General features: G+C 46.2%; 1 protein-coding gene across 2 annotated transcripts in view; it reads left to right on the forward strand.

Moving 5' to 3' along the window:
• PRKAR1B (protein kinase cAMP-dependent type I regulatory subunit beta) overlaps positions 1-2,882 on the forward strand; it is an 88,549-nt gene extending 85,667 nt beyond the window's left edge. For both annotated transcript variants that reach the window (XM_066640526.1, XM_066640525.1), the window contains exons 10-11: positions 553-634; positions 1,516-2,882. In XM_066640526.1, the coding sequence (XP_066496623.1) occupies positions 553-634; positions 1,516-1,688 (255 nt within the window). In that variant the 3' untranslated portion in view covers positions 1,689-2,882. The remainder of the gene's footprint in view (positions 1-552; positions 635-1,515) is intronic.
• The last annotated feature ends 12,577 nt before the right edge of the window (positions 2,883-15,459 follow it).

A 15,459-nucleotide genomic window follows, 5' to 3' on the forward strand; every position in this document is an offset into this window, starting at 1 on the left:
ATGCTACAAGACGGATAATACAAAAATACAAAAACCCCTCTTTTTTTAGTTGCCAAGGAAGTTTCAACAAATTTAGGATATTTGGGGGTGCTGAATCAAAAAAAAAAAGGCACTGGTTTTGCTCAGTTGCCTTTAGTTTTGGGGGTACAGCACAGCCAGCTTTATATGCAGATTCAAACAGCTTCCTCGTGAGGAAAGCATGGCATCTGCTTCCTCACGAGGAAGCTGTTTGAATCAGCACATAAGGTGGCTATGCTGTACCCTCCAACCAAGATACCATTTTTGGGTTCAGCACCCAAAATATACCCAAGAATAGATCTAACTTTTACAAGATGTGAGTAGACCTGTGTAATTTAAGTACATTTCAAAGGTTTGGATACAGTGGATGAAGGAGAATAGCCTGGGAGCCTCATGTGTGCTGCTTTCGGTTCTGTGATGAATGTAGACATGCAGTACCTAAAGAAATGGGTGTGTGTGTGTGTGTGTGTAATTTTTTTTTATTTTAAGTGACGTGACATGCAACCTTTTGCCTGGTTCATTTTCCCCCTCCAGGGCACAGCTTCTGTGCTTCAGCGTCGATCTGATAACGAAGAGTACGTGGAAGTCGGGCGGCTCGGCCCATCGGATTATTTTGGTGAGCAGCTGTTCCAGGTTGAAAAATGTTTAGAAGGACACGTCCGTTGTGCACTTGTGGCATTCATGCAGTAATCTCGGGTGGTTCACGCTGTTCTGGGTCTCCCTTTTTCCTTTCTCTATGATCTCTAGATCAGCAGTTTGCAACATCTCACAGCCCCCTAACCCCTGAGGTCTTTACCTCTAGTGATGTCACTTTTGGCTTCCAGGAGACTCTTCTTGGTTCTAGAGCAGAACCAGCAGAGGAATTGAGACAGACAACTCATTACTACAGATAGTTGCCCTAGTGGCAGAGCTTCAGAACCTGGGCACGTTTTTCAGCAATTTTCAACTGTGCTCCAAACACTCATGGCACATCTGTGGACTTTTTTTGTGCTCTGGCATATCGGCTGAAAATTGCTAATCTAGATGGTAGTTATGGCCATGAATGGCAGTCGGCTGCAGCAGGAAGACTTGTCTTGCTTAATGGAAGCCAGTTGGCTTGTACTTATTGATTGAGAAAATTAGCCAGAAATTATTAAATAGGAAAAGAAAACATTGTGCTGGAGTAGAACCCACCAGCAGCCTTTCTGCCTTGAAGAAAAAGAGTAAATTCTGTAGAAATTGAGTCATTTATGGCCAACTTACAACCCTACCTGCAGAGAAAGGGGTGAGGCATTAAGGCCTCCTTCATTGGCCTCGCAAGAATCAGGATAATCACAAATTCTTCCCCTGCCTCCATTCCCCTCCCCTTCCTCTGTTGTCTCTCTTGTTTCTCTTCTAAGATTGTAAGCTCCTTGAGGCTGGAGCCCCTCTTCTCACTCAGGGCAGAGTGCCACGCCTGTGGATGGTGGGATATGAATAACGAATTATATGTGACAGTACATTTCTTACTGCTTCCAGGGGAGATCGCACTTCTGCTCAACCGGCCCCGGGCTGCCACTGTGGTGGCGCGTGGGCCCTTGAAGTGCGTCAAGCTGGATCGTCCACGCTTCGAGCGAGTCCTTGGCCCTTGTTCAGAGATCCTCAAGAGGAACATCCAGAGATACAACAGTTTCATTTCTCTCACCGTTTAAGTTGTTCCTTCTGCTGCCTTTTCGCGTCACAACCTGTGCACTTAAAACGATTTGACCCATGCCATTCCATAGCTCCACAAAGAAAATCAGACATGTGCATTTTGTGTGTTTTACTTTTTTTGAAGTCTCACATCAGGTGCACCGGAGATCCACTTGCTGCCTGTTATTAGAAAGAGTAGATCATGGAGAACTGAATGCAGGTGGCTTTGGGGAACTGGTTGGAGTCATTCATTAAAATTACATTCCACTGGATGTCGTTCACCATGGCTTCCCCCCCCCCCCAGCACTTTAATGATGCATTTTTAAGTATCAAGAGCCACATAGCTGACTGTTTCAGCATTTCTGTAAGCTGGTTCTGCTGAAAAGCCAAGTCTTCTCCCCCCCAAATCAATATTGAGCTTAGTGTTGGGACTAAGTTATTAGGGTCCTGAACAAAGCCCTCCTCTGGTTTCCCATGCCAGCCTCAGTTGCCCCCCTTGTTGGCACAGGGGGCAGTGTTCCTGCCACCAGTCTTGAGACAGCAGGTGCGGGCAGGCATTCTGATGGGTATGGGACTTCAGCTAACCACTACATGGTGTGTCCCCCAGTTCGTTGGATATTCAATTTTGAAGGCCTGTTTGGAGGAACAGGATGTTTCCCAGTCCCCACATTCCAAAAAATATCTAATATTGAAGAAAGAATATGTTGTGGAAAAGAGCCCCCAGTAGGCCAGCATGACATCTACTTACTAGGATTGCCAGGTCAGGTATATCTAAAATCCTGAAATTTCTGAGGAGGGGCCTGGTGATGTCTTAAGATAGTCAACCTAAGTAGCATAAGGTTCTCCTCGGAAGCCCACTGAAATGAACTGGTGCTGCTCAAGAATACTGTTGAGTCCATTCATTGATTCTACTATCTTGCCCAGGAGAGCACCCCCCCAATGGATCGGGCCCAGTCCCATTAATTCCACAACAGCACCCTGTGTTTGCAAGATATGTTTTCAGTTTCTTCCCATACACTTTCATTGATCTTTGTAATTTGTATTTATTGTCTTTATTTATGATCGTGATTCTGTTTTGTTTTTCCTTTGCATGTATTATGAATCGTGGAAAATCACACACTGTGTTAGATAATTTGATAATTTAATGGCTCTATCTAAAAATGGTTTTTCAAGGTCGTATATCTATATATAATCATTGTCATATAAACCTAATTTCCTGTGAACTGTTTTTGTATTCTGTTCTGTACAGGAGGGTTTGGTTTGTGTGTGTGTGTGTATTTTCAAAAGATGAATCTTGAATAACTCCTTTTGCTTATGGCTGGACCGGTTAGAAAAAAAAAAGTGAATGATGTGATGCGCAGGAAACTGTTGATCACTGCTGCATCATGGAGAGTATCAGACTCCCAGCGCACAGGTTGATAAACTTGATGCAATTCAGTAAAAGTGAGATGCTGTCACATCTCATTGAAATCGGCAGTATTCAGAACATTGCCAGGCACTGTCTGAGACACCAAACAAACCATAGCCCAGCAGGGTGGAACTGAAACTTTTGCACTGTGAATGGAGGAGCTTCCACTCATGGAAGAAAAACTGCATTTACAGAGACTTCTGGGTTCTCACTGCCTGACTTTCAGAGACTGGATAGGTTTTGGTGCCCTGATCATTGAGAGGGTGAGCAGTCTAACAGCATTGCTTGTTTGCAAACCCTGGAAAAGGAGCAACTTCTTCTTCACAACCTTTATTGGCATATAACAAATAAAATAAAACAAAACAAAATTATAACAATCACTAAAAGGATAAACATAATGAGGCAGGGAGGAGGGAAATAATCCAAAAGGGAGCAACTTCAAGAAGGGCTAGTTGGAGTTGTGTGTTAAAAGCAAAAACAGCAGAGAGTCATGAGCACCTGAAGGCTAATGGATGTGTTGCAGGAGAAACTTTGTGTGTGTGTGTACTTATGCAAGATGCACACAGACTGAAACAAACAGCAGAGTCAATTGCCAAAGAAAATGCAAGAGGGTAGCAAGCTTGAAAGTGTACAGAACAACATAAGCACAGCGACAATTCACAATTGGTGATAAGAGCAACCTACCACAGATGCTGCATCACTTAACTACAGTGTAATGTGATAACAACATTGTCTCTATGAAGTCCTGTGGAGATGGTGTTGAGTCTTATTTAGAAACTCCCATTCTCCTGATTCTCTGCCTAACTTGAGCCCTTTTGGGACAGAGAATGCAAACTGCTTTGCAAACTTTATGTTGAAAAGTAAAATCATCATCATCATCTGAGAAGTTTTCCTGTTGATGAATTATCACTGTTGTCCTGGGTCCAATCCACCTCCCATTTTTTCCTCTCCCTCCCCAAAAGATGCCTTACAAAACCTGCTAGCACACCCTGCTAGGAGAGTTCTGTAAGGAGGGGGAGAGAGAGAGAGAGAGGTAGAGGCAGCAGGTGGTATGCTGCTGGGTTTTGGGGGTGGGTGGGGGCCATTTGGTGCACTGTGTTGGGCATGAGAGCACCTCAGGCCAGCCCCGATGAGAAGAAAGGCAAAATCACCAGAAAGAACAGTACAAAGATGGGGTATGATTGAGCAGAATTTGAGCAAAGAGCAGGGGCAGCAAGATCAAGCAGAAAAATGCAGCAATAAGATGGGGAATAAGAGAGTGAACCGTGATGTTGGAGTGTCTCTGCACAAAGGACAGAAAATTCTAGATCTATTAATCTGCTGTAAATGATGGTGTGTAGACATTCTCTGCTCTTTAAAGTTCCCCACTAATTCTCAGTATGGAATATGGTTTTAATTGACATGGTTCTCTTGCATGGCAAGTCTGAATAAACTGGCCAGTCAGTGAGGGGAACATCTGCTGCCATCTGTCCATTGCTTGGAATACAGAGGATGTTTTGCACTAGACGGGGCTGGTCCAATCATGCTTGCGAGGCAGAGCATGAGGGACACTGTCTGCAGTGGTGTAGCTAGAGGGGGTGCAAAGCACCAAGTTTTTCAGGGAGCCTCACTGCAGCATGCAAGCGGTCCCTCCCCCTCCGGAGCCAGGGGAACACATTCAGTGCTACATTTGTGGCAGAAGGAGCAGACCCAATCCCTGTCATCTCTGGGTAGGGTTGGTAAAGACACCTCTCTGAGACCCTGGAGAACTGCTGCCAACTAGTGTAGGGATAAGTGCCACATGACGTGGGTCGCTTAACAGTAGGGCCAGTCCTGCTTGTCAAGATGTGAAAACAGTCTAGGAATGGAACTGAGAACTTCCCACAAACTGCCCAGGGTGTGACTGTTCTGCTTATCTCTGCCTTTTACTTTGGAAAAGATATTCCGAGTGGAAATCCCCAAGGATTCTGGGCTCAATCCCCTGGAGGCTGGGGGTATGAATAGGCCCTCGGTTTGGCTGTACTTGTCGTAAGAGTCGACTAAACAGCCACCAGATAGATGGGACTCGTCAGCCTGGGAAGGCAGCTCATCTGAGAGAAGGAAAACTCTGATCCTAAACCTCCACTGCCTTGTGGCTACATCCAGTTGTGGAAAAGGCTTCAGGAGTCAACCTCGAGGCAAAATCCAGAGCCGGAGTCCCTGAGGCAGTTCATGGCTGAACACAGTCACGTTCTGGCAACTCCTGCGACGCCGCTGGAACCAACCGTATTGGCTTCTGCCTTTCCATTGGACCATTTCAGCGACGTGGAGAGGGGGGATTTGCTGCATGGGTAACAGCCTATCCTCCATACCTACTTTACCCAGGCTTCGCGCACTGGAGAGGACACTCTGTTCCAGAACCACCATTCAGAGCGCGATACCATAGTCTTCCGAGACTGAAGGATGCCAACAGCTCTGGGCTCACCAGGGCTATCACATGGCAAAGGGAAGCTGCAGCTTTCTCTAAACCCTCGAGATGAGGACAGGGAGGAGGGGAGAGGGGGAAGCCTCTGAGAATCCTCTTAGTGCTGGCCAAGGCAGCCATGCCAGGGCCGAACACATCCTGCAAGCATGCCATTTTGGTGTGTCCTCCAAGCAGCTCTGAATGACTTGGCAGGCGGCAGGGAGTGAACATAACCCGGAGTGGCGACACCATTGAGATGGTGCCACATTCATTCCAGTTTCCATTTGGCTTGCCCTCTTTGGATTGAAATTTACAATGGCCTCTGCTGCGAGATTTACGGCATGAGTTTGCAAGCCGTATTCTGGGAAACCCTGGAGTTCCTTCCAAGATCATCAGGGTTCCTACACGGAGAAGATCGTGCTTCTTTGAGAAACGGCTTGCTTGCCACAGCCTCAGGTCTCTGTTTGGTGTCCTGTAGGACTCACATTCAGGGGGAGCAGTCGTAAACCTATTCACATTGTACGTTCCATTCAATCTGTGCATAGTGTGCAGTTAATTGCACATCACATTCCATGCATGTACAGCAGCACACGCAACCCAAACTTTGCAGTTTTGAGGGACCGAGTTGCCATGTTGACTTGAAAAAGAAGCACATTTACAGGTGCTCGCAGAGTCCTGCGAGAGCTCATTCACTCTCAGGCGTACGCACTGTATGTAGTTCTCACAGCGACTGCAAATGTGGGCAAAGGAATCCAGCAGGGGCTCAGTCGCAAGACCTGCTCTGCATTCTTTTGCAAGTGTGGAATTTCTGTGGGCTGCAGAATGGCTTTATGGCGTTACCATGTGTTTAAGATAATCTGTTGATTAGCTGTCTTTCCAGCAAGGTTCTCTCTCTCTCTCCCTCTCCCTCTCTCTCTCTCTGTCTCTCCTCAAGTCACAGTTGCGGTGCAAAGGCGAAAAAGGCGCATACCTCTAAATCATGCAAAATTGTGGCTTCGGGCAAATCAACTCAGCATGGTCCCCAGTGGGCTAAGTGTTTTGTTCCAATTGAGAGCGAGGGAGAACGGATGCTGGTATGTGCGGAGGAAATAAAATGTTGGAGGTTTGCCTTCATGGCGCAGCTGTAGTGGGGCTCAGAAATTGGCCCCGGCTGGAACATTTGGATTAGTTCATTAAATCGTTCCGATATTACACATGTCTACTCTCTAATTCCGGCCTTGGAAGTGGAATGTGAGGCTCTGGTGTTACCGAGGCTCTTTCCAGAAAACTTTCTTACATGTGTTTGAGGCTTGCATGCTAAACTGGATGGGTGAGAAATCAACCACACCGTGGAGTGTAAGATAACTTTTGGTGTTTTAGGGTCACAGGCAGCAGTGGCCTGGCAATGCTGTCATGAAACAGCCTTACCTTGAAACAAGGTTGGCACATCCATGAGTTTGACTAAGCAAGTAATCTCCTATGGAGGATTTGCTGAGGTCAATGTCTCTCTGGCTCCTCCTCCTCTCTCCTGCTTCTGAAAGTCAAAGAGAAAGAAGGGAACAGCCTGGAACAGGATGTGTGGAGGAAGAAGAGTGGTGGGCTTCTCTTGTTGGCAACCTTCAGTCTCGAAAGACTCCGGTATCGTGCTCTGAATGGTGGTTCTGGAACAGCGTCCAGTGTGGCTGAAAAGGCCAATTCGGGAGTGACAATCCCTTCCACACTGGGAGCAAGTGCAGTCTGTCCCTGGTCTGTCTCCCTGGCTATGGCCTTCCTTCTTTGCCTCTTTGCCTCAGTCTGTTGGCCAAGTGTCTCTTCAAACTGGAAGAGGCCATGCTGCACAGCCTGCCTCCAAGCGGGCCGCTCAGAGGCCAGGGTTTCCCACCTGTTGAGGTCCACTCCTACGGCCTTCAGATCCCTCTTGCAGATGTCCTTGTATCGCAGCTGTGGTCTACCTGTAGGGCGCTTTCCTTGCACGAGTTCTCCATAGAGGAGATCCTTTGGGATCCGGCCATCATCCATTCTCACGACATGACCGAGCCAACGCAGGCGTCTCTGTTTCAGCAGTGAATACATGCTAGGGATTCCAGCACGTTCCAGGACTGTGTTGTTTGGAACTTTGTCCTGCCAGGTGATGCCGAGAATGCGTCAGAGGCAGCGCATGTGGAATGCGTTCAGTTTCCTCTCCTGTTGTGAGCGAAGAGTCCATGACTCGCTGCAGTACAGAAGTGTACTCAGGATGCAAGCTCTGTAGACCTGGATCTTGGTATGTTCCGTCAGCTTCTTGTTGGACCAGACTCTCTTTGCGAGTCTGGAAAACATGGTAGCTGCTTTACCGATGCGCTTGTTTAGCTCGGTATCGAGAGAAAGAGTGTCGGAGATCGTTGAGCCAAGGTACACAAAGTCATGGACAACCTCCAGTTCATGCGCAGAGATTGTAATGCAGGGAGGTGAGTCCACATCCTGAACCATGACCTGTGTCTAGTGGTGGGCTAGAGAGTCAGAATCACAAGGGAAGAGGGAATGTGGAGAATGGCCCTGCCATGAAGATAATCACTTCTCTCTTCCCTTCTGGCCAATTCTTTCCTTCCTCACCCCTCCCCCCCCCCTGCACCTTCTGGCTGCTACTTCCCTTTATCATCAGAATATTCTGGGTCTTGTTTCTGCCAAATCCGAAAACAGATTTGTGGTTATTGTGGTTATTTCAAAGCTTTCAGCTTCACCTTGTTCTAAAAGATTCCCCCTCCCCCCAAAAAGATCATTTCTTATCTGAATTTAAATCCTTTCAATACCTAGCGCAGGTAATGTGAAATTACATCAGCAAAGAGCAATGTGCATTCACACCGCTTGCCAAAGGGATTACGGTCAGATTAACCCCATAATCTGACTCCGAAGCCCCCTCTGGCAACATTTTCCAATGTACACAAACCCAGCTAGCTCTTCAGACATATATTAATATTTGCCATAGATTAGATGGAGATTAAGTGCGGCTGATACCAGCATCGATGGTTTTACCTCCTAACACTTTGGATTGGGGAATTAACTGATTGAAGATGTTCTATGACTGTTATGGCCTCATCCCCCAAGCATTTTGCTCAATAGCGAGGGACGCACTTCATTGAGTCTGATTCCTGTGCAGATCCGCATGAGAATTTGGGCTCACGAGCAAGTTCCACTCTCGAGCCCCAAATGGTTCTTCTTGCATTAGAATTTTCCCCCTATGTGGAACAGGCACACAGAGCACGCATGCATTCATATACATCGACACTATATTCCATATATATATATATATATGCTACTTCTGGTCCTTTACATAGCTGTCTACCCTACATTCAGTGAACATATACGGGCTTGGTGAGAAAAAAATTAAACTATGGACAGAGAAAGACTGCCAGTAAAAGAGTCATCAGTGCCAGCATGAGGAATGTAACACCACACGCACTAAAGATTTATCGCCCTTCGCCTCTTTTATAGCCAACCTGAATGCTCAAATTATCTCTTTCTGTTTGGCAATTCCCCAAACAGGGAGGGCTGCTGTCGGACTTCTGGGTCAGTGGAAACCAGAAGGGCCCTATTTCTCACCTCTGTGACAGCTGTGCGCCCAACAGCTGGGGGACGACTATGGTTGTGCACTAAAGCAAAGCTGCCTTGATGATTTCTAAAGGTTGCTGTGCAGGCTTGTATCTGGTGAGCAGTGTTGCAGGATCAAATATTTCCTCCCAATTGCTGCTTTTGCTTTCCTTCTTCATCACACCATCTTGCAACTGTCTGATAGCTTCAAGCGCTCTGTGTTTCTGAATTAAAACTGGGACACAATTCACTTGGACACCTCAGATGTTTTCCTTACGGAGTGTTTAAGAAGCTGCCCAGCCTGAAAGGAGCCCACTCCAGCATCTCTGAATGAGTCACTGTTCTGAGCATGATTCTGCCTCGACTGGAAAGAGGGAAGCCTCAACATCCTCAGAGGGTGAATAACCTTGCCTGCAATCTGCACTGGGAGCAAATGAATGAGCCAATCACACTCATGCAGTCATGGGAGAATGGCCCACCCTCTAGTAGAAGCCAGTCGGAAGGAAGCAAGGCTGAAGCCACAACTCATACAGAGTCAGGGCTGGCACTTTCTTCTGATGATATTTGGGCCTCAGAGTATTTAATTAAGCAGTTCTCCCAATACACTGTTTGGGAAATTCTGCTCCATCACAATACAGGCCTCTGAGACAATGCTGCCTGCAGTGGCATTCAACTAACTTCTCTCCCTTTTCCTCAAGTTTTTCCAATGACTTTCTGTTTGCTTGATCTGTTCCCAAAATATATTCTGCGGTTCCCCTGTTTTTAGCCTCTGCTAAAAGGCCCTCCTCGTCCACATCTTCTCTGATGACAAAAAGTATGTAGAGTTGGCAGAAAGAGGGAAAAATTCCTGTTCTCACAACACTTGGAAAGGAAAATATATCTGGGATTCTTTTCAGAAGAGAAGGAATAAAAGGGAAAGTGCGTCAAGTACTTGCCCAGTGGCTGTTCAGCGGTCTCTTGAAGGGAATGGGAATAGGAGTGGCCAAAGTATTACATTGCTGTAATAGGAACAATTATAATAAATATTATCATCATTGATGATGCCATCCCTGTTTTGTGAGAGGAAAGCGACAGTGCTTCTCCATCTGGTGGGTCATGACCTACAGTTTGAGAACCACTGTAAAAAATCCCATTGAAAAATGGTGGTTTAGGACTATAGTGCCTGTGTAAACTGCCCTGAATAGTAGTATATAAATACTTAGGTAAATAAATGTTATCCAGTAGCTACCTCCCAGGGAGTGTTAACTCTCCCATACACCTGGGAGATGGCTGTTGGACAACGTAGGGTTACATAGGAACAACACATGAAAGAATGACCAGGATAACATGCAGGGAAGAGCTGTTCAGAGCTGGGTAAGAGCTGTTCTAGGCCAGACAGGTTTTTCTCTGTCTTTTGTAATACCAAGATCATGCAATAAAGCTGTTTGGGCAGCAGCTTCAAGACATACAAAAGGACAAACATCTTGTAAAACACCAGCGACTGATGGCTTTATTGTCACAAGATGTGTGGAGGTGACTGTGCATTTTTATGGTTTTTAAAATGGATTAGGCCAGTGGTTCCCAAACCTGGGGAGCCATAGAAATCAGCCAGGGGAGTTGCAGAATCCTTGCAAAAGACCCACTGCCCTATACAATATCTAGGATTGAACGCCTAATGAGAAGCCACAGCCAACGACTCAGTAGGTCAAGGGAGCTGCCTGTTGAAAAGTTTGGGAACCACTGGATTAGGCAAATTCAAGGCGAACAGGTCCATCAGTGGTTATCAGCCATGCAAGCTACGTAGGGCTCCCATGTTCAATGGCAGTATATCCCTGACTACAGAATGCTGGAAGACAAAGAAAAAAGGGAATTGCGTTCACCATCGTGCCCAGTTTTTCAGCTTTCCAGAGGCACCTGGCCGGTCTCTGGTGGTCAAACCAAATGCCAAACTAAACAAATATTTCCTCTTACACAAGTTCAGGCACAGAGCAGGGTTAAAATCAAAGTGAAAGCATCAGATTTTCAAACAGCATGCAAAAGGTTTTCCAGCTCTAGAGAAGAAATCTCCACCCGATCAAAATGGATTAGAAATTTCTTGGACAGGATGCCCAGATTGTATATTTTCAGACCAAAGCCCAACTCCTTAATCTTGTGATGACCCTAAGACAAAATAGATGTATCTGAAATGAATGCACATTCCTCCTTACCAACCCCAACCTTCATCTCTCCCCCTTTCCTCTGTTGTTTCCCCAGTGGGGAGTTTTAGACTGTAAGTTCCTTGGGGCAGAAATTGTTCCTTTGCATTCTGCAAACCTCTGATGATGGCGCATAGATAATACAAATGAATAATAAAGTAATATTCTGGCATGCAGAATGAGAGCCAGCTCTGGCCCCACTGCCCCTACAAACAGGAAGCTGAACCATTACAAGTCTGGGTATAGTTCAGGTTGACTGGATAACCATTTCTGAACCAGTATGGGGGGCTGGAGTCAGGTTTGATTCAACAACCTACTTCCAAAATCCATATATCTCCATCTGCCCCTTCTTCTGGGCTTGCAATCCTCTCACCTTTCAATTTTTTTTTTTTTTTGTGGAAAAATTTCAATCAGTGTATGCTCTTGGTTCAAACACCCTTGGCAATTAAAAAAAGGTTTTGTTTGGTTTTGGTAGACCTGTGTTACTGTATATATATTTCCCCCCCCTCCCCAAGTTAAATAGTCATCATGGTATTCATTTTATAGAGTCACATGTCAAATGAAAGTGTTTGACACTATTCTACATGAAACGTACCTAAACTGGTTCAAAAAGGGTTCAGGGGATTCAAACTGGTTTTCAAATCTTGTTAAAGTTAGTGTCTGAACTGGAACTGAAGCGTTAAAAAAATACGAACGTACCTGAAGCCAAATTTCTCTTGGTTCGACTCTTGACACAAGCATCCCACCTCTCCAACGGATGGGCCAAGCCTCTCCCAGACAGCCTGCAGCAAAAAGAGAACCAGCAATTTCATTATCATGAGATAAAATGCAGCTGAAATTATCACTCAAGCTGGGTTTGGCTGTTTGGATCTTTTTGAAAAACCACAAATTTATACATATATAATGTGGACCATGTATATACGGTCTCGTTTTGTTTCCAGCCACTTATGTTTTCTAGATAAGCCCTTGCCAACAAATCTAATTCCATGAGATTTGTATTATGGAAGTCTTCAAATCTTTGCTTGAAGGAGGGGTTGTTGTTAGTTACTGCCATGACAACACAACACATAATTGGGGGGACTTTTTGACCTCAGAGAATGATTACAGTCAGACATCTTTAACACTCATGCTTTTTTTTTTTCTGGTGGTGTGATGTCATCTACTTCCTTGGGGGGAAAAAGGTGATAACCGTCCATCTGTCTGGCATTGTTCCATCTCTGTGTTGCTGCTCTGTCTAAGAAAGTTATCACACTCATTCTCATACCACACAAGTCCCATCTCCATTAACAAAATGTTTCTTCATGCAGTACCACAATCCATGTTAAGCCGAGCACATAATTAAAAATGAGATACTTAACTTGCCTGCGTTGGCTTGGTCATGTCCTGGAACGTGCTGGAATCCCTAGCATGTATGCACTGCTGAAACAGAGACGCCTGCATTGGCTCGGTCATGTCGTGAGAATGGATGATGGCCGGATCCCAAAGGATCTCCTCCATGGAGAACTCGCGCAAGGAAAGCGCCCTACAGGTAGACCACAGCTGCGATACAAGGACATCTGCAAGAGGGATCTGAAGGCCTTAGGGATGGACCTCAACAGGTGGGAAACCCTGGCCTCTGAGCGGCCCGCTTGGAGGCAGGCTGTGCAGCATGGCCTTTCCCAGTTTGAAGAGACACTTGGCCAACAGTCTGAGGCTAAGAGGCAAAGAAGGAAGGCCCATAGCCAGGGAGACAGACCAGGGACAGACTGCACTTGCTCCCAGTGTGGAAGGGATTGTCACTCCCGAATCGGCCTTTTCAGCCACACTAGACGCTGTTCCAGAACCACCTTTCAGAGCGCGATCCCAGAGTCTTTCGAGACTGCCAACAACAACTTAACTTGTCTGTTCAAATTGGGAGCTATTGGGGGGGAGCTATTGGGGGGAGGGGGAATCCAGATAAGGATGGTGGCACAGGGTGCGAGGGCTTTAACCCTTTGCCCTGCCATGGTCCCAATTCAGTTTGGCCCTTTTCACATCTGGCTGCACCATATCAGAATGCCTTGATGGAAACACCTCCACAAAATGAGCTTACCAATTAAAAAGTGCACGGGGGAAGTACCAATTAAAAAGTTGCATCTCCACAGAATGAACTTCAGCTGTCACTCAATTGTGCTAAGGTGACACTCAAAGCGATATTGGTCAGTCTTCTCCAGGCAAAGCGTTCAATGAATTTCAAAGGGGCTGAAATTGATGAGACCTGCAGAATTTCTCAAGGTGTGTGTGACTGTTCGGAGCCCCCCGGCCTATTGACAGCCTCTTGCAATTTCAGGATTTAGCCCCTGATCTGCACAGGACCCTGTAAATTTCATGTTTCATTTTAAAAGACGTCAACATGTTTCTAGCCCTCATGGATTCCTACTTTGAAACTTATTGTACGTCACTTAAAGATCTCTAGCTGATTTTGGAGATAATGGGTCTTGGCTGACTGTCATGTGTTGAAGCCTCACCCAGTCCCTGCAACCAGATAGTGTGATCATGTTTACACTCAAGTATAGTCCATGAAGTCCTCTAAAGTACATTAAAGTCCTCTAAAGTACAGTCCATGGAGTAGGACCTCCTCCTCCTCAGAAGTGCTCACGCACATCATTTTGTTACTTGTTAGTTTTGCTAATATCCCACTTGTCAAACAAATAGATGTAATTTATGCAACTGCATAATCCAGTCTTCCTGGGAATGGAATTTAGCAAATTTCTTTTTTTCAGCAGTGCATCCATTTTGGGGGGGGGGGGGAGTTACAGCTCCGCGCTAGAGCACATGCCTTGCATGTAGATAGCCCCAGGTTCAATACCTGGCCTCTCCAGGAAAGATTGCAACCTGAAGCACTGCATAGCCGCTGTCAGTGTAGTCAGCGCAGACGGACCAATAGCCTGGCTTGGCATGGTTTCATGTGTGTAGCTCAGTGGCCAAGCACCTACTTGTCATGCAGATGGTGCTCCTAGCAGCATCTCCAGGTAAGGCAGAGAAAAATTCCTGTCTGAAACCTTGGAGAGATACTGCCAACCAGTGTTGGGCAATAATGAGCTGCTGCCAGCCAGCGTCTCAGTAGAAAACAATGTCTGATGTTGCCTTTAAATCATGCCCAGGGAACCTACCTTACCTCTCTTCCTTTGTCACCTCACTGGCACAGTGACTGCTTAATGCAGGCAGGCAAGCAACTTAGAAGGGGAAAAAAAAAGATTATGGGCTCGAACCTTTGTGCAATATAAAAAGACAAAATGATATTTTCTTGTTGAAATTTTAGGCAGTGACATGCAGGGGTCTCTTCCCCTCCAGAACACAAGCAACTCGCAAAGGGTTCGGAGTTGGCTATCCTAAGAGCAGAAGCTCCAGCTTTGAATCTGCTCCGAAGACCACCCTGGAAGGCTAAATGACATCATAAGGCACTGAAAAGCCACTTGTTTTTTTGCTGGGAACTTTCAAAGTGGCCCATTAAATTAACTTTTTTAATGGGGGGGAGGGCAAGGGAGAGCATGCCCGAGCCAGTAGCACTGCAACTCCAACCCACCCCCCTGAAAGCCACAGATGAAAGCTTATGTTTGTGCATTTGCAGGCTATTGTCTCACCCAAAGGCTAGTTATCACTCCTTGCTTGTGTTATTGCAGTTAATCCACTTAAATGCTCTTGGGATTGTCAGAGGAGGGAATTCCTTGCTCCTTCTATTAACATGCTTTTGTTTAGAGGAGAAAAGGCCCTTGTTTAAAAAAACCCACTGGGATCTCAGCAAGACATCAGCATGGGTGGGGAGAGTGCCTTGCAGCACTGCTCAATGCCTCATGGAGAGGTACCTGCTTGGAAGAAGTCTGTGCTCTCTGGCCTTCTCCCACAAATAATCTTTGGCTTTTGGACTTCCTGAGTGTCATCACATGGAGGGGGATCTTGTTGCTCTCCTCACAAGGACCCTGTAAATATGATTATTTTTTTCCCATACTGCAGATGGGAAAACTGAGGGAGCGGCTTGCCCAAGGCTACTGTGTGAGTTTACAGCAGACCTGCAGGGCCGGCCTTAGGGTGATTTAGCAGATTTGTCCAAATCAGGGCCTGTGCTTTGAAGGGACCCTGGGCTGATGCTGCTAGCTTGCTCTGTAGCTGACGCCCCGGCTTGGAATCATCTATGCCAAGTAGAGCGCTGTGAGTGGCCCTCCTGTCCCCAGGTCCAAATGGTCCAAAATGGACCTCCTGGAAGCAGTTGGTGGTGACGTCAT

Source organism: Tiliqua scincoides, chromosome 13 (genome assembly GCF_035046505.1).
Source record: "Tiliqua scincoides isolate rTilSci1 chromosome 13, rTilSci1.hap2, whole genome shotgun sequence".
NCBI classification, from domain to species: Eukaryota; Metazoa; Chordata; class Lepidosauria; order Squamata; family Scincidae; genus Tiliqua; species Tiliqua scincoides.